At 37.2% G+C, this 18,652-nt stretch overlaps 1 protein-coding gene across 15 annotated transcripts in view; it reads right to left on the bottom strand.

Moving 5' to 3' along the window:
- Positions 1 to 99: 99 nt before the first annotated feature.
- Positions 100 to 18,652, bottom strand: part of caska (calcium/calmodulin-dependent serine protein kinase a) — a 183,786-nt gene continuing 165,233 nt past the window's right edge. For 4 of the 15 annotated variants that reach the window (XM_067410299.1, XM_067410305.1, XM_067410298.1 and 1 more), the window contains 9 exons: positions 17,936 to 18,004; positions 16,492 to 16,527; positions 14,385 to 14,581; positions 14,037 to 14,152; positions 5,260 to 5,340; positions 5,090 to 5,170; positions 4,802 to 5,004; positions 3,922 to 4,005; positions 101 to 2,911 (listed from right to left, as the gene is read on the bottom strand). In XM_067410299.1, coding sequence (XP_067266400.1) covers positions 2,735 to 2,911; positions 3,922 to 4,005; positions 4,802 to 5,004; positions 5,090 to 5,170; positions 5,260 to 5,340; positions 14,037 to 14,152; positions 14,385 to 14,581; positions 16,492 to 16,527; positions 17,936 to 18,004 — 1,044 coding nt within the window. In that variant the 3' untranslated portion in view covers positions 101 to 2,734. Of the gene's footprint in view, positions 2,912 to 3,921; positions 4,006 to 4,801; positions 5,005 to 5,089; positions 5,171 to 5,259; positions 5,341 to 14,036; positions 14,153 to 14,384; positions 14,582 to 15,057; positions 15,097 to 16,491; positions 16,528 to 17,935; positions 18,005 to 18,652 lie in introns of all 15 variants that reach the window. The other 11 variants (XM_067410294.1, XM_067410291.1, XM_067410290.1 and 8 more) reach the window with 7 other exon arrangements.

Genomic DNA, 18,652 nt, shown 5'->3' on the forward strand with positions numbered 1-18,652 from the left:
GCATGTCCAGTGTTAACTGCATGTAAAGTGTGTAATTGCATTTGTTAAATAATACAGTGCAAGTCTGTCCACATTAGGGCCTTTCACACTAAAGTTAATATGTCAGGTAAAACTTGTCTCAAAAAATGCATTCAAAGTATGAGAAATTATGCTCTCATTGTACTGCAGCAGACATCAAACCTTGCCCGACTACTTTCATATTTTATATGGTATTTTTCTGGATTGAAAGTCTCATTTTATCTGTTTGTGGTGAGACTATATTTGACTAATTAGTAGAAATTTTTCTGCTTAAACTGATCAAATACACTTGAGAAATACATTGTCAGATTTTTTATTTATTTATTTTTTTTTAAGTTCACCATTTCTTCCTTTTATTTATTTTTTACTGAAAACAATTCATCCATTTAAAATCTGGTTCTGGTTTCTTATTTTAAACCAAACTGGAGGAAAAAAACATATTTATCAACATTTGTGTAAGGTTATGTGTGACACCTAAATTGAGACTCGAATCCCTTTCTGTATGGCACATATCAGTGCATAATTCAGGGTTCAGCAGGTGAAAAGTGTGACTCTATTATTCATTCGTGTGTGTATATTTCATCATTTGGGAATCCAGCATTTCAAACTTCTGTTCTTGATTATGCCAGAAACTGATGTGAAGAAACCGTAGAAGTAGTTTGTGAGTGAGCAGCAGGAAGTTCACGATATTATACCCCAACCCAGCTGGAGGAAGATGCCATCAGTTGTGCATCCTGGGATTAGAATGTAAATAAATCCTGCTTCTTTATATATGACAGTTTGTATGTAGGTTGTATTCACCTGTATGACAGTACCAAAATACACTACCGTTCAAAAGTGTGGAGTCAGAGAGATTGAGAAAAAAAAGAAAAGAAAAAAAGAAAAATTAATGCTTTTATTCAGCAAGGATGCATTAAATTGATCAAGTAACAACATTTGTCTTTTAAATAAATGCTGTTCTTTTGAACTTTCTATTCATCAAAGAATCCTGAAAAATCGCTGTTTCCAATGTTTTTGATTACATTGATAGTAAGAATGATTTCTGAAGGGTTATGGGACACCGAAGACTGGAGTAATGAATGCTGAAAATCCAGCTTTGCATCACAGAAATCAATCAAACTGTATTTTTGATCAAATGAACCAGCCTTGGTGAGCCTAAGAGACTTCTTTGAAAACATTAAAAATCTTAACCCAAAACATTGGAACGGTAGTGTATATAAGACTGAAAATTCATGCCTGAATTCGGTTTCTATCATACACAGAAATATGTTAGACATACAGTACCATCGGTCAAGCAAACGCACACTCTGCGTCGCTCTCGGACACATAACTGGGCATTGATCCCGACTGCAGTCACACAGAGTCAAGCGGGCAGGGCGTGACCTACCACAGCTGCTGGGGAAAATCTGGAAAAACAAAACGGTAAAGGAGGAACGAAAAGTTTCCGTTGGCCCCGTCTCTGCCAACTCACACAGAGAGGCTGAGCAAAAATCTGGATGAGACAACACAGAGCAGAAGACACAGAGAAGATCTTCACCACATTAAAGGAAATATATTTTAAAAAAACAAACAAAAAACAAAAAACACGCTCATACCGAAGAGCTGCTCCGTCATCGGCAGAGCCATTTACACAGGGCAGTTTGAGTAAACAGTTTGTCATGTACAGAACCATTCACATGAACAGACAGCGTCTTTGCTTTGCATGGACGCACCTCTTCCTCAGACAACTGCACAGAATAAAAATGGGATTTCTGAGTCAACATTAATATTCTCAAACGACACATTTCTGAAATGCCGGAACAGTTTTGTGCACTCAGTTTCATCCCAAACCCCTCAATCTTGCAACAAAGAAAAATTAAGACCATTTACAAACACATTTTACTACATGATTGGTAAAAATAAACTTTACAAAGTTGCCAAAATGCAAGGGATGTGCATAGGTCTTTTTTTCCCTCCTCGTCACCGGCTCCACCTGTTTGAATGTGTTTGTCCAGAAGAATGGAATGTTTTCTGCTGTGGGTGACGGTCTGAACACAGCTAACACTGACAGCATGGACGCTCGTGAATGTTCACATGCATGAGATCTCATTCAAATCTCTAAAACATTTATGCAGGTCTTTAGAGAGACAGTATCCATGTGTAGAGGAGGGTGGACTGGGGAAAAACAAACCCCCCAAAAAAGGCAAAGGTTTAGTTTTAAATTAAAGCCGAATCGGTGCGTTGTGCGCTAAAGCAGATAGGGTCTGCCGCAAGGATAATGTGGGGATTATGTATGATGGCTGAGTTAATGGACGGGCTGGACAGATGAAAGCTATGAGGATTCTGTTGTAGTAATACTGCACTTTTGCTCTGGTACTAACAGAAAAATGGGCAGGAAAACTACAAAAATATTCCTTTCAGGAAAATGCATCATGTAGGATACTGTCTCTTTAAATCAAACGTCTACAAAATGTTGCCTCCTAGCTATATAGACATGACAATATTTAGTAATTTATTTTATTGATCTTTTTTCATTAATACAACACTACGTCTAGGTAGTCTGTGAGGGGCCAAGACTGGGCTCACTGCAGATACACTGATGTTTTTGAACATCAGAGGTGAGCTTTTGTTTGCATCATGGGAAAGTTCTGAAGTTTTATTTATTTATTTTTTTCCTTGCAGAGATTCACTGCAATGTGTGAGGTTATGAAGGGCATAAGGTTACAGGTTTGCTGATTTAGTAGACCCAAGACACTGGAACCCACTGGGCTGTGGTGCAAACCAGGTCTATGGCTTCCTCCAGGAGCCGAATAGTCTCGTCAATCTCATTATTGATGATGGTTTGGTCAAAATAGTGTGCATATGTCTTCTGGAGGATCTCAGACTCCTTCTGCAGTCTCTGTAATGACTCATCCTGCAGAATGAAAGAAAAAGAGTAAGTAAAAGAGCAGATGAGTGCCTTTTGAAAGATCAGTGGAGGACAATGGATGAATGCGGAAAATTTCATTGATGATCCCAAACGTATGTGCAGGAATATGAACAGACAACTGGAGAGTTGGGAAGGATGGTACTATTGTATATATATATACAATTCTGTTCAAAGTTTGGGGTCAGTAAGATTTATTAATGTTTTAAAGATATCTCTTATGCTCACCAAGGCTGCATTTATTTGATCAAAATAAAGTAAAAACAGTAATATTGTTAAATATTATTACAATTTAAAAGAACTGTTTTTATTTTAACATATTTTAAAATGTCATTTATTCCTGTGATGGCAAAGCTGAACTTTTATAAATCATTACTCCAGGCTTCAGTGTCAAATGATCCTTCAGAAATCACTCCAATATGATGATTTTGTGCTCAAGTAACATTTATTATTATTATTATCATCAATTTTATGCTGCTTAATATTTTTTTGGAAACATTATTTTATATATATATAAATAATTTTTTTTTTTTAATGAAAATTAAATGAAAATGAAAACATTCTTGCTGAATAAACAAACAAAAAAAACCTTACTGACTCCAAACTTTTGAACAGTAGCGTACAGCTCTAAAGTGGACTACTTAGATGTGGATAAGAGTTTTCTTAAAAATAGCCATCTGTTAAATTGACATTTGTTATAAAGGTCATGAATGGACCTTATTTGGCTAGAGCTCTAGGATCTAGCTGACTTCCTGTTATACTCACAGGCAGCTTCCTGCACCATCTGGGAAGCTGAGCATGATGTAAGGAAAGGTAGAAGAAATGAAATACATGCAAAAAAGCGCATGCAAACAAACAAATAATCAAAAAACAGACCAGCTAAATAAAGATTTAGCTGAATGAAAGAAGCAAGAGAAGTTAGGTGGAGTTATTCTGCCAGTGAGGGTGACACATGCCATGGCATATTCAGAACTCCATGTTTTGGATCCTGATCTCACCTCATTCATGCCAGGAGTGATCGTTGGTGCAGCAATGAAAACCACATAGGGAGCAAATTCAGCTGTCCGTAAAACCTTCAGTGCCTGAGAATAATCAAACACAACAAGAGTCATTACAATACACAGTACATCATCATATATCTTGCATTGTATTGCCGATAAGATATTCAACTCATAAAATTAAAAATGAAATCAAACCAGTTATTTTGCTTTTATCACAATATCACATCATTTCAATCCTTTGGTTTGAGCAGATGTTGTTAGTTTTGCCATTCAACTTTTAACTTTGGAAAAAAGGGCAATTTATGACAAAATATTCTAGATGTTTCCTCAGCTTTTCCTTTCTCCAACTGAAATGTATCAAAGTAAATATTTTAATAAGGAATACTGTTGTAATTGGAAAACAATTCATATGTGTCTTAATATCCCTTTCCTTTTGTATTTTGTAAAGTCCCAATAACTAACAACAGACAGTTCTCTAAAGAACAACATAAACATTAATTCTATTTGACTTCATAGTTTTATGGTATTAGTTGGTTTGTCTCACTCTAAAAATGCCATAATTTTGATAATAATTTGGAAATTACTATGATAATATTTCAATTAATTTCAAATTGACACTGTCATGTAAGATAACTCAATTGCTCACTAAGCAATGATTAACTATCCTTAGGTCTTTATTTCCATCATATAAGTTCTCATTCTAATAATTTACTTTGTTTGTTTTATAATAAAGTTTAAGTGCCTCTGCTTAACCAGAGCATATTTCCGAAAACTCTGCGATTTCATCTAAAGCTGCTGCATCATAGTAATGATGTACAAAGTTAATGTCCAACCATCTTCTCTCATGAATAAAAGCTAAGGGCGGTTAAACGTTCACCTGTGGCTCTACATCCAGTATGGCTATAAGTCCCTGCTCATGGATCTTGCGTATCGTCTCCAACCGCGTGCCATACATTGCGTCCTCGTGGCTGCCATACTCCAGGTAATCGTTGTTGGAGATGTCCTGCATCATTTGGTCATGGGATACAAAGAAATAATTCTTGCCATTCTCTTCATCTTTCTTTGGAGGTCTGGTCGTGTCTTTTGGGGTAGAAATGGGTTTGTGGTTATTAGTTCAGCAGTGTGCACTCATGTGGACTGTTAGATATATGGGAATGTTACTTACGTGGAATGGGGTAAGCAAATCTGTCTGGGTGTTTGGTGATGAGTGTGTTCTTGATGTGTCTTCGGCCAACACCATGGGCACCTGCCAGTTGAGCAAACCACAAACGTAAGAGACATCATACCAACTAACAAAGGTAAGATGTGAAATTAAAGCCAAATCTACATACACACCTAGTAAAACTAATGTTTTCCTCTTGAACGCTGGCAACTTCACCACTTCCTCGTATGTGACCAGATCTAGTTGATCAAACACTAAAAACAAACAGAAGACTGTTATTTAATAGGGGGTGGAAGGACTGATCTTAAATTTCCAAAATTGTATGTCATTGTCATTAGACTCCAACAAACCAACTGTTCTAAAGTAAAACAAAAAACAAATGTGGAATCTTACAAAGGAAAAGGAGGATGTTTTTGGGTAATGCTATTGGTGTTTGTTCTCTGTTTTCATTGGGACTATGAGGACTCTGCATGTGTTTTGGCAGCTTATGTAATGTTACAGGCCTGATGGGGGATGTGATACTGTGCCTGAGTGACATTCAATCTCCACTGCAGCAGAGTGGCCGAGCTGAGAGAAAACATCCCAGCCACTCACACTTAGCATTTCTGCATATTCAAACTTTTACCAATGTCAATCCTGGAGACATTTTACATGTTAATTTCCTGTATTTTTGCTTTATTTAGATGACCTTTACAGTTATCTAACACTCAATTAATGTTAATCTTTGAAAGCACTAAGAATTTAACACAGATAAATGTAAATCTCAAAATGAATATCCATTTTTCATTGTTCCAATTAAAACTTAAACTTGATTTTACTTGTTTGTTTTCCTTCACATTGACACTGGCGTTAAAAAGTTTGGGGTAGGTAAGAGTAATGTTTTTGAAATGTCTCTTATGTTTAGTAAAACAGTAATTATGTGAAATTACTATTACAAATACATTTTCAGCATCATTACTCCAGTCTTCAGTGTCACATGATCCTTCAGAAATCATTTGAATATGCTAATTTGGTGCTTAAAAAACATTTCTGATTATCAACTATGTTGAAAACATCTGTGCTGCCTAATATTTTTGGTGGGAACCACAATACATTTTTTGGGGACTCTTAGATGAATAGAAAGTTCAAATTAATTTATCGATCAATTGAATGTGTACTTTGCTAAATAAAAGAAGTAATTTCTGTCAAAAACACCTTACTGACCCCAAACTTTTGAGAAGTATTGTATTTATCCAAAATAGTTTATCATTTTAATATCGGTGCATAATCTCTTATGTGCAAATGAGATTTGAGTTATAACTAAGAGAATGATTAACAGCTTGATTTCAGTTATCACACAAAGCCATGACTTTAGTACAATTGTTGCATGGACTACTTCTATGACGCTTTTTGTCCTTTTTGGTCACCGTATGCTCATTGAATGGGAAAAAAGCAGAGGAAAAAAATACTGCTGATCTTTTGTGTTTCAAGGCAAAAAAAAAAAGCCATGGTCAGAATTGTTTTATATTTGTGTCAACTATTCCTGCACATTACCAAAAACGCTACATACACCTGTTAACAATTCTCAAAGTTAGATGCCGTCACAAAAAAAAAAATCTGAAGGGCTAAAACGATGACTCCTCTGAAATATGACTGCAATGAAGGACAAAGTATCATTGCTATTGTGAACTTCCACAAACCCTTTTCTACCGCAGTGTTAAGGTTGCATAATGAGTAAAACTGGCTGCAGTGTGCATGCGGGGGTGTGTTGAGGAGATAGCATGCATGTGTGCAGGAGACACTGAGTTGACTTGGCCATGAGAAACGTGAGCCATCTGTGTCATTTCCACTTGAAATGTGATTCCAGCACTCATCTCCTTCTCTGAATAGATGCCTTAAATGATTCATGCCCCTTTTTCATGACCTTGAGTATGCAGCACTATATATGTAGGATGCTTAAGTGATTTGCGCACAGAGAAGCCTCATGTCGTGCGGTGGATCAGTGAAGATGGATGCACAGGGTTGAGAGAATAAAGAATTAACAGGAAACTAAAAACACAAAGCACAACAAAACAAAATAAACCATGATTACCACCACAAACATTTAAACACACAGTGAAAAATATATTTGTTCTGTTGACTGAGAGAAAATGGAAGTTGCTAATAGGCACAGATGGATTCGGGTTTAAAGAGAGACCACAGCAAAGACGTTGAGTGAGACAGAGAGACAGAGAAAGAGAGAATTAAGCACAGAGGCTGTATGCCACAGCAACACAGTTACTTACATGCACAGAGGCCATTGGTAGATAGACAGCATGTAAAATGGACAGGGGAGGGGGGTCATTGAGTTATGGTTCAGTTAACAGAACATCAGTAAACAAATACAACAACAAGCACGCTTAAAGCTGTGATGCTCGAAGCACAGAGACATGATAGCCATCCGTGAGCTCGGGCTTCTCTGGATGGGGCGCTTTCAGAGTGTGTGAGACATCATGACTCTGAACAATGAAACATGCCTCTGACATTCACAGCAATGCACTTGCATTCAATCAAGGCTGGAATCTGAAAGCTGCAATTAAAGTGTGGCATTAAGAGGTTTTTGTGATCATCTGCTAAGTATTAGAATTTGCAGTCAGAGTATGAGTACATACTATTACAATAACGTTATACATCATGACATATGTGGACATACATATATTACATAATCATTCGGTAATGCTTGTTCTTGGATAATCCACTAAATTATAAGCTATTCTTTTCTATTTTTATGAACAGATTTTCTTCATAAATGATACGGATAGTTACTGAAATATATACACAGATGAGCCAAAACATCATGACCACCTGCCTAATATGCTATTGGTCCTCTGTGTGCTGCCAAAACAGTGCTAACCCACAGAGGCATGAACTCTACAAGACCCCTGGAGGTGTCCTGTGGTATCTGGCACCAAAACGTTAGCAGCAGCAGATTCTTCAAGTCCTGACGGTTGCGAGGTGAACTTGTTGGTTCAGCACATCCCACAGATGCTCAACTGGATTGAGATCTGTGGAATATGAAGGGCCAGGGCAACACCTTCATGTTCCTCAAACCATTCCTGGACAATGTGTGCAGTGTGGCAGGGTGCATTATCCTGCAGGGTGCATTATCCACTTCCACCGGGGAACACCATTGTCATGAAGGGGTGCATCTGGTCTGCAACAATGTTTAGGTAGGTGGCACGTGTCAAATTCATGTCCATATGAAAGGCCGAATCCAGGGTTTTCCAAAAGAACATTGCCCAGAGAATCACAGTCCCTCCACTGGCTTGTCTTTGTCCCACGGTGCAGTCTGGTGGCCTCACTAGCCCAGGCAAATGGCTCACATGTACACGGCCGCCCACGTGTTATAAAAGAAAACGGGACTCATCAGACAAAGCGACCTTCTTCCACTGCTCCAAGGTCCAGTTCAGATGCTTGTGTGCCCATCGTAGGTGCTTTTGACGGTGGACAGGGGTCATCATAGGCACTCTGATTGGTTTGCGGCTACGCAGCCCCATACATGGCAGAGTGCAATGAACTTTGTGTTGTGACACATTCCTCCCATAACCATTATTTGTGTGACTTACACCAAAGTAGACCATAGCCTTTGTTGCCCTCGTGCATCAATGAGCATTGGGTGCCCAACACCCTGACACCAGTTTGTGGTTGGTCCGTCCTCGGACCACTGTTAGTAAATTCTCGCCACTGCTGATAGAAAGCAATCCACATGCCTTGTCATTTTAGAGATACTCCGACCCAGTCTCCATGCCATAACAATTTGGCCCTAGTCAAAGTCGATCAGATCTTAATTCCTGTCCATTTCTCCTGCATCCAACACGTTCATTATGAGAACTGATTGTTTAATTACCATCTAATCTACCCAGACATTAATATGTGGCCTTTATCGGAGGTCAACGATATTTGCTTCACCTGTGACTAGGCATAATGTTTTGCTCATAAGTGTATATTCCGGTAAAGCAAAATCTCTACTGGCTGACAGATTTCATCCACTGCTGTGTATCATTATACCCTTGCTATATGGTTGCTAGAAAGTTGCTAGATGGTTAAAGGTCCACATCAATAAGGTAAACCCCACCTCCTTCAGTGTTTCTGTATATACACAACTGTTCAGAAGTTTTAGGTCTGTATGACTTTTTAATGTTTTTGAAGATGTCTCTTATGCTCATCAAGAAATTATTTGATCATAAAGTAAAACCATAAAACAGTAATATGTTTAAATATTATTACAATTTAAAATAACTATTTATTTATTAATGTATATTAAGTCCTAAACATTTTGAAATATTTAACATTTTAAAATGTAATTAATTCTTGTGGTGGGAAAGCTGAATTTTCTTCAGCCATTACTCCAGTCTTCAGTGTCACATGACCCTTCAGAAATCATTCTAATATGCTGATTTGGTGCTCAAGAAACATTTCTTATTATCACTGCTGAAAACTATTGAGCTGCTTAACATTTTTGATGTTTGATGGATTCCTTGATAAATAGAAAGTTCAAAGGAACAGCATTCATTTTAAACAAAAAATCTTTTGTAAACTTTTAAATGTCTTTACTGGCACTTTTGATTAATTTAATGCATCGTTTCTTAAAAAAAAAAAAAAAAAAATCTTTTGAACACATATAAAAGTAACAGAAGATCTAAAAATCAAACAAACCTGACTCGTATAAAACAAAAACAGGTCTTTAACCATACAATGAAAAGTGGCTTTAGATCATGTTTGTCAATGCTGAAATAACTAGGATGGAACATAATAAAGGGAGGGGCAAATAGGACATCAAAATTTTACACACATTGAACTAAGCCACCACTGACCCCTTTCTGCTTTCATACACAACTAAGAGAAGCACTTCCTGGCCTGTCGATATGCCCATCTCTAAATAGAGGTCTATATTCTTTATAACCCTGTTGCTGCAATGTTGATTTGTTTTTGTCTCGAGTCTCCGAAAGATGAAATTCTCCCTGTGAAGGACTAGTCCTTAACAACTGCTTCCTACTGGAAAATACCCAACCATATGCTTTCCATTTCCCTTCCTAAACTGATCTGAAGCTGCACATTAAAAGCCCAAAGAACAACTCTAACAAAGCCGCCATAATCAAAACAGTTTTAGACAATTAAACAATCCTAGAGGAATTTGTGACAAGACCTGGAAAAAAGGCCATAATACCGCGAAGAGTCCCATTTCGTGCCTCTCTGGCTGAGTGAGCTCAAATCAGACTCACTAAAGTGGGGCACTGGGCTCAGGAGGGATTATGTCTGATCTGTGCTCCCCGTCGCTGCTGGCTGAGGGAGCTGTGCTGAACACAGCCTATTTGATCACCTAAGTGATTGGGTTCAGAGAACATTGCGATTCTAGCAGCCCAGATCTGATGAGGTCTACCATTGGCCCTCCTTAGACCAGAAACACTCTATGCAAGTATGAAAATGCAGATTCAATGCTGATCATTCATTTTTCTAAGCATGCAGCACTGTTCAAAAGTTTGGGGTCTGTAAGACTTTTAATGTTTTTTTTTTAGCTTTTAGTATGAATATGTTAGCCTTAAGGTTATGAATAGGCTGGTGTGTTTTAAAACAATGACAAAATTTGCATTTAGGAGATATAAGCATTCAAAACTTACAGTCTCTCACTTCCGCTAAAATGGATCACAGATTTTAATGACATCACATTGCACTTCAGCTTCTCCTCAGATATTCTGTCCAATCAAATGCTCTCTAGAATCTGAAGTCCCGCCTGTCCTATAAACAGACGCTAAAGGTGCGGCTGAAATCGGTCATTTGCAGTGTTGCCAAGCTACTTTTATAATTCTATAAATTCTATTATGCTGATTTGGCTATAAAAATGTCAATGAATAAAAATGTTTAAAACAATGTTTAAACTGTTGTGCTGCTTAATATGTTTGTGGAAAACAATACATTTTCTCAGGAATCTTTGATCAATAGAAAGAACAGAAATTATTTGAAATATAAGTCTATTGTAAATGTTTTACAGTCACTTTTTATTTATAATTAATTAATAATTCATAATGCTGAATAAAAAAAAAACCCTTTTGAATGGTAGTGTACTTTATTTTTCCCCCCCAGAAACACTGCATAATGCAACAATGTTGTGTAGCTAGAAGGGTTTGCATTCACATACTTGTGTAGAACATGTTTTGGCATAGTGGAGTCGTCGTCACTGTGTCTGCAGTCTGAACTAACAAATCCACATTTTTAGGAAGCTCAACTTTAAACTATTCTACACCATCAGGGATATCCTGACAAAATGACGGCATCATTTAACATCTTGTGTGTTCAAAGGTGGTAACCTGACCCTATGTTAGCTAGTATTACAGACTGAAGTAGGACCTAAATGACTTGCTTATATAAGATGTTAAAAGCAGTGGGGTTCACCGAGCCTCTAACGAGATCATATAATTGCCACCTTTCATAATGTCATTTTATATAGAGGTTGTAAAATTTGTGCCTAGCCACAGTACATCTGAGAGCAGGAGGTGTCCAGTACATCTGCAGTTTCAGTGGAGATCTGTGTGTTGGTTTAGACCTGAAGCCATGATGAAGACATGAACTTCTGATAAACACATATAGTGACATGTAAGTTACCCACAACAAAGACACACTCTCTCTTTCTCTCCTCTGGCCCTTTACCATAAGCTCTTACGAAAACATGGGTGTCTCACGCACACACATACACACACTTGTTACATAGTGCTGTACATGCAGGTGTGCTCATCTTTAATAACAACCCAGGTTTCCACAGTGGCTGACTTTAATGAGCCCCTTTGGTGCTTAAAGCAAAATGAAAGACTCTCTGGTGCACTCTTAAGGGACCGTGTGGTCAGGGACAGCAGGCAGAATCAGACACACAGCTAGTTGGCTATGTACTGGCACAAGTCACCATGCTATTTGTGGAAATGCTGCAGTCAGGACCTCAGGTTATTTGAGCCAGACAGCACAGGGCCCCGTTACCTGCCCATACCTACTACCACATACACGAACGGACGCTCCCTACAGCTTCTGAACTACAATCTGAATCATTCAACGGAGATGTTTCTAGCAACAGCTACTGACAACCATCCCATAAGGGTAAAAGTCAGCTTTCGTTGACAAGCAGGAACTAATATAAACACGAGACTAATAATAGACATATGCATTCTTTCTCATGGTGTTCCACCTGGAATGAGTTAGCGATGGGCCTCAACCACACAGTGTTTTACTGGGCTTCTGATCATATACTGTTTCTGAGTATCTGACAACAGAAATGATGTATAAAAAACACAATTTCAGTGCTACTATATGATTATCAATAAAGATTAGGTAATTTACAAGGTCTCTCATATATTAGGGTCTCCTAGTTTTGATATGTTTGTCAGTAAGGGGCAAACTAAAAATGTCAAACCTGTATAGTAAACAAATGATAATTGAAAAGTGGATATTTGTAGAAAGCATTAAATTCAATTTTTAAGTGTTAATTTCTTAAAAAAAAAATTTCTGACCGCATACTTTAGAAAATACTTTTGTATATATACACTCAAGCTATATAAATATTTTGTAATATATAATTTTTTTATGAAATATAAAATAATATATAATATAATTAATATAAAAAATGTATTAATTTTGCTTAAGATGGCACAATGGAATTATCATCACAACACTATACTGACATAATGCTTAAGATAAAAATGTACCTACAGTATGAAACTATAAGAGGCTCCACACTGTAAAAAAAAATCCCAATAAAATTTACAGTAAAAAAACAGCAGCTGTGGTTGCCAGAACTTTACCGTAAAAAATACAGTAGCAATGTAAAAAAAATCTTTTAAATTTACGGTAAAATAACGTATTTCATTAACTGATATAATGTTAATTTACCAACCTAATGAAGTACTACTATCTGTTTTGTACCTTTCAATACACTGACAGTCACCAAACACAGTGGTGATAAGAGTAACATGATGAATCAAAGTTCATCACAAGCTGAGAAGGACAACACTAACATATAGAAGGTGCACACAGTGTCATTCACACACACACTAAACACCATCTTGGTAACATGCATGAAATTGTAAAAATGTTTAACAACATTAGATGTAACATAAAACCCTAATGTACATAACTGATTAGAAAAAAATGAGAAAACTAAGAAGAAACAGAGTTATTTTAACGAAAATATATCAAATGTGAAGTGTCACGCAGGGAATTGTGGGAATATCAATTTACGGTTTTTCACTGTAAATTTTACAACGAATTGTTATTTTTCACTTCCAAAAACTGTGAATTTAATGGTATTTTACCGTAAAATTACATTAAATGTTCACCGTATATAGTACGGAAACTCTCTGTAAACCAATTGACAGTTAAAATCACTGTCATTTTTTACAGTGCATTTTATATAATGACCCAAGGGTGTTTTACACACCACAAACATTTACAAAACAGGCTTAAGATAAAGTTCTTAAAAATTAATGTTTATCATTAATCATTAATTGTATACAGTACATATCCCCGGGAGCCATCAAGTTCATGTCATACTCCCACATTTTAACAATGACAACCTATTTCCAAGTAGGAAGCATAACTTTCAAAATACACTTCCTACTCTGCAAGCTATTGGTAAACAGTAAACTTACTCATCTTAGAACCATTTTCGATATCAAGGGCTGTTCACACCATGGACGATAACTATAATGATAACAGCCAATCAAGATCCACCCAACTTTAATGAGCTTAAACATTTAAAGTGTTAGACAACATGTTATTATAAGTGTCCACACCCATACATATAGTTATCTTTATAGTTATCATTCTTGGTGTTAACAGGGGCAGATAACTAATTACTGTAGATGACTAATAAGGGAGAGTTGATTGACCAGTATCAGCTTTTGTCTGTATGAAGAGAGGAAAAAAGCAGAAAGCCAAGTGGAAACTCTACCTGCGTTGTGCTTTGCTAAGTATTTGTCTTTGTACTGCTTTTTTTTCTTGCCAAACCAGGTACAGCTCGCCTGCTGCTCTTGCTTGGTTTTCTCCATGGCTATACAAGCCACCCGCCTAGAACAAAAGAAACAAAAGAAACACGTGGTGAGTGTGCAGCATATCTGCTAGCCTTGATGATAGTACATGATTGAGTGCTTTCAAATCAAATTGAGAGCGGCTTGCATTGTACTGCATCTTCTTTCCGTCCTCCCTCAGCAGCTGCCAAACACAATCTTCTGACTTCCATCATACTAATAAAAGAAATGATTCAAGTGCTCATTCTGCTCTAGGAAAGAACCAAACTTACCACTCCTGGAGTTCAGGTGAGGGAATCAGTCCCGCCGTGCCATTCTTGGTGTTTTCCAGTTTGCCCTGCCACCAGTTATGGTCATCTTTGTTGATAATCTGGATTATGTCACCCACTCTGAAGCGAATTCCTGCCTCTTTACAGGGGATGAGGTCATCTTTCACTGGGTCATACTCGAATTGTGCCCGTACATAGATCTGGGAAGAAGAGACATGATCAGCTGAAGTCAGAAAAGCCCTAGAGTGCAAAGGAAAGGACTGATTGATAGAGGATGTCAGGGTACATATGGAGGTCAAGGTACAACTGGCCATCAGGGTACAAGTGGAGATCAGGTTTTGGTTGCGATGAGAGGCATGCTTGGCTGAAGCTGCATATGAGGGTGAGTTATTTTACAGAGCCCTCCCTCGCTGGACATTTAGCGCAGTTGGGTACCAAACCACGGTCTGAGAGTAGAGTGGTGTGTGACTCCCACATTATAAAGAAATTACATTGGATTGACTAGAAGGGGCCTTTAAGTATCAATATTATTTTGCAAAAATTGAGCTTAACGTTATATTTTCTAAGAATCGCAGTGATGATGTAATTGTTTTTGAGTCCTTACTACATTTGGACTTAAATGGTTACATAACAGTTTTTCAGAGCAGTGGATTGGGCTCATTCTTTGAAATCTTACCTGGATGGAAAATTTATCCTTGATTGGAGGTCTGGAGATCTAGGGCATGAGAGTATTACAAACATCATGCAATATCATGGCACTGTGGCTGCATTAGTATGGCACTGCGAGCAGGGGTTGGTGAGATGAAGAATGCAGCTACGAAAACTAACATTCGGAAAAGTTATGGGTCGACATAAAGGAATAAAGCAGGGTGGAGATGTCATTCACATCACTGTGTTAACATCACTTGTAATATAGTAGACAATTTCCAGCACTCAGTGACGCACTTCAGCCAACACAGATGGACTTGTGCTGGCAGATGGCGCCCTCTGGTGATCGCCTCTCTTCCATTCTACTTCTTATCCTATTAGGACACAATTACTCAAGGTGAGGACTCGAGATTAGGAGAACAAATTGTGATGAGCTCTTTCATCCCTCATTCTTGTCTACCTTGTTTATTTACAGGGTAATCTAGTTGAGATGTGAAAGGATACACACACCACTCTAGCCCAGAGCCAGTCGAAAAGCACGAAACTGCTTTTAGCTTTAACAAAGCTAAAAGTCTAATAGGGACAGAATGATAGTTGGGCCAGTGTTTTATCTTTTAATGTACTCATTTTAGAAAAACATAAAACATAAGCTAGTTTTATTGTTGACATGCTATCTAAAAAGTTGCATAAATTGGGTCTTTTCGAGAAAACAGTTATTTTCATTTCTTGATCTCATAGCTGTTACAGCCATAAAGGGTTAGTTCACCCAAAAATGAAAAATTAAGATATTTTTGATGAAATCCGAGAGGTATATGACTTGTCCATAGACAGCACTATAACCACCATATAACCAGTCATATACCTCTCGGATTTCATCAAAAATATTTTAATTTGTGTTCGGAAGATGAACGAAGGTCTTACGGGTGTGGAACAACATGAGGGTGAGTAATTAATTACAGAATTTTTTTTTATTTTTGGGGGAACTAACCCTTTAAGTTTAATCAACTGTCTGTGAGGTCACAACACATAAATAATTCAATTATTCATTTTTAAGAATACAGATAAAATGAATTCTAATTTATTACATTTATCTAAAATCACTGGTTTGTTGCTAACGCATAGAATAACCCATTTGTAAAACTAAAAATTATGGTATTTAAAAAAAAAAAAAAAATCATTATCATCATCACTAAAAACAGAATTAACAGGACCTCTGCATTTACAAACTTTTTGTTGTGTAAATGCAATGCAATAACACTACAGCCTGCTGGTCAGACTGTCTGCAGAGCAGCTTAACAATTATACAGCAAATACAGTGTAGTGAATGGTGTTAGTGAAAGAACTGATTAAGAAAGCAGGGTGTTAACAGCCGTGAATCACTAACTCGTTCATTCAATCTCAAGCACAGAAGCAGTATGAAAAGTCAATAGACAAGGTTAAGACTGAGGGATGCTCTATTCACCTGGCGTCCTTTTGGCTGGATGGTTGATGGCAAGTCCTGTAAAGCAAAGCCCAGCAGTGAAAGAGAGACTGACCAGTTACAGAGAAAAGGCAGACTTTGATTCATGAAAGACAATAACAATTAAAAGACAAAACATAACATAACACAACATAACAAAAACTCTGGTTAAGAGTAGGCAATGCTAACTCCACAAGGGAGGATCACAAAAGTTTCTTCATTTTATGTGTATGTGTATGTTAAGAAGGGCTGTTGAGGGTAAATCTCAGAACAGCAACACACAAGAAAGCAAGGAGCAAGCAAGCAGCTTCAGCACCACACTCCATTCAAGCATGTTCATGAGGTGGAGACTAACTCTCCTCCAACACCAAGAGGGTCCCACTGGGTCCATATCAGGGATGAGCGATATTAGCAAATATTAATATCACGTTATTCTTACACATTTTGAAAAAAATATTTTTTCTGAATTTATTCAAATATTACTGAAAAAAGTATTTAGTATAAGGACTTGAAACAATGTCCACAGTAAAGGCAGGTTTATCGCACATTTTTATGATTTTTTTTTTAATTCCAATTAAATAATTGATTAGTCATATATTTATTATTACAGTATGCATTTTATATTGATATTTAAATACTTATTATATTTCTATGAATAAATATTGATTACAAATATTTTTCTGCTTAGAATATTTTTATAGAACCTTCTGCCACTTTCCAAAACTTTTCCCAAACTTTATCCAATCTTTTCTCTGTCATTACCAGCAGCAGAATATAAGAATTTAATTTTAATTTTATAAGGAAATTTATATTATTGGACAAATTTCTATAGATTTTTTTGTGTCAACATCTCTTATCGCCCACCCCTAGTCCATATACAGTGCTAATGCAGATCCCATTGGATTTTGTTAGGATTATGCATGCTTTTATTAATGTTAGGAATCCTTTGCATGCTTCCATAGAGTTTGTCCTAATCATTGTGCTCACTGTCAGCCATTATAGATCAATGATATTAACTACTGGGAATATTTAATTACAAACAGCAATAGTACATCCCACATCCACAGTACAGTGTGCCTGGGACCGTGTCTACAGAAACAGTATTAACACTGACAGTCAGAGTGAGTTACAGCAGCACAGAGCACACCAATTTGTGAACTGAGATAACGGAATCTAGCAAACTACGTTCAATGGATGTTACTCGTGGTCTTTGTGTTTATGTTTATTAAGATTGTCAAAACAAAAAATTCCTAGTGAAACATATAAAGAAATACTGAGAAAACAAAATAATACCATAAAACTGGACATTAAACAGATTTAATAACATCTGGTGCAAATTAAGAGGGTATGATTGCAAGAACGGGGTGAAATAATCACAAAAAACATTAGGAGATTGTTGGGGGGTGGGAAGGGGGGGTCGTTATTTGAGGTTGCCTGGGATCCTTACCAAGATAGAACTGTTAATGCTGGAATGGCCATTAGCAGGGGACTGTCTGGAGGTGGAGGGGGATTCTTTCTGTAATAAGATATAAAGGTCAGCGAAACAGCAGAGCAAACGGAAACTAGCCAACACTGCGGAAACTGGGGACATCATATAAGGGAAACCAAAAGATTTGCTTGAGATGAAAGTTATTAAATGGACATTTTTAAAGCATAGTAATGTTACAGTTGCAAAGGGAAGGGAAACATGTTGTGAACAACAGGCCGCATTTCAGCTTCCCACCAGAAGGGGGAGCCAACACACCTTTCTATGTGTAAACTAACTCTGAGAGATTTAATGTTTGAAGGAACTCCAAGTGAAATTTGAATTCTTTAATGCCAGTATGCATTTAGAAATGAGGAATCGTGTGATATGGATGGGGAGTGTTATGGGAAATATATTTCTGTAAGCAATACGGTACAGATTCACTTTATAAATCGTGAATAATGCTACAACACTGTCTATGAACAGATTGTGAAACATTCTCACATTGTACATCTAAACTGGTAATATGTAAGGGAGGGTTCCGGTATCTTGGTTGTAAAATTGGTGTGCGGTAGTGTTTGAACCGGGCCTTTTGGTCCGGCAGAATGGAGGCTTTTGGGGAGAAAAGCGTTAACACGCAGCCATCAGGCAGGCAGTTAGTCACACAAGAGTCCACGGCAATCAAACCCCACCACACAA

Source organism: Chanodichthys erythropterus, chromosome 14, assembly GCF_024489055.1.
Source record: "Chanodichthys erythropterus isolate Z2021 chromosome 14, ASM2448905v1, whole genome shotgun sequence".
Lineage (NCBI taxonomy): Eukaryota > Metazoa > Chordata > Actinopteri > Cypriniformes > Xenocyprididae > Chanodichthys > Chanodichthys erythropterus.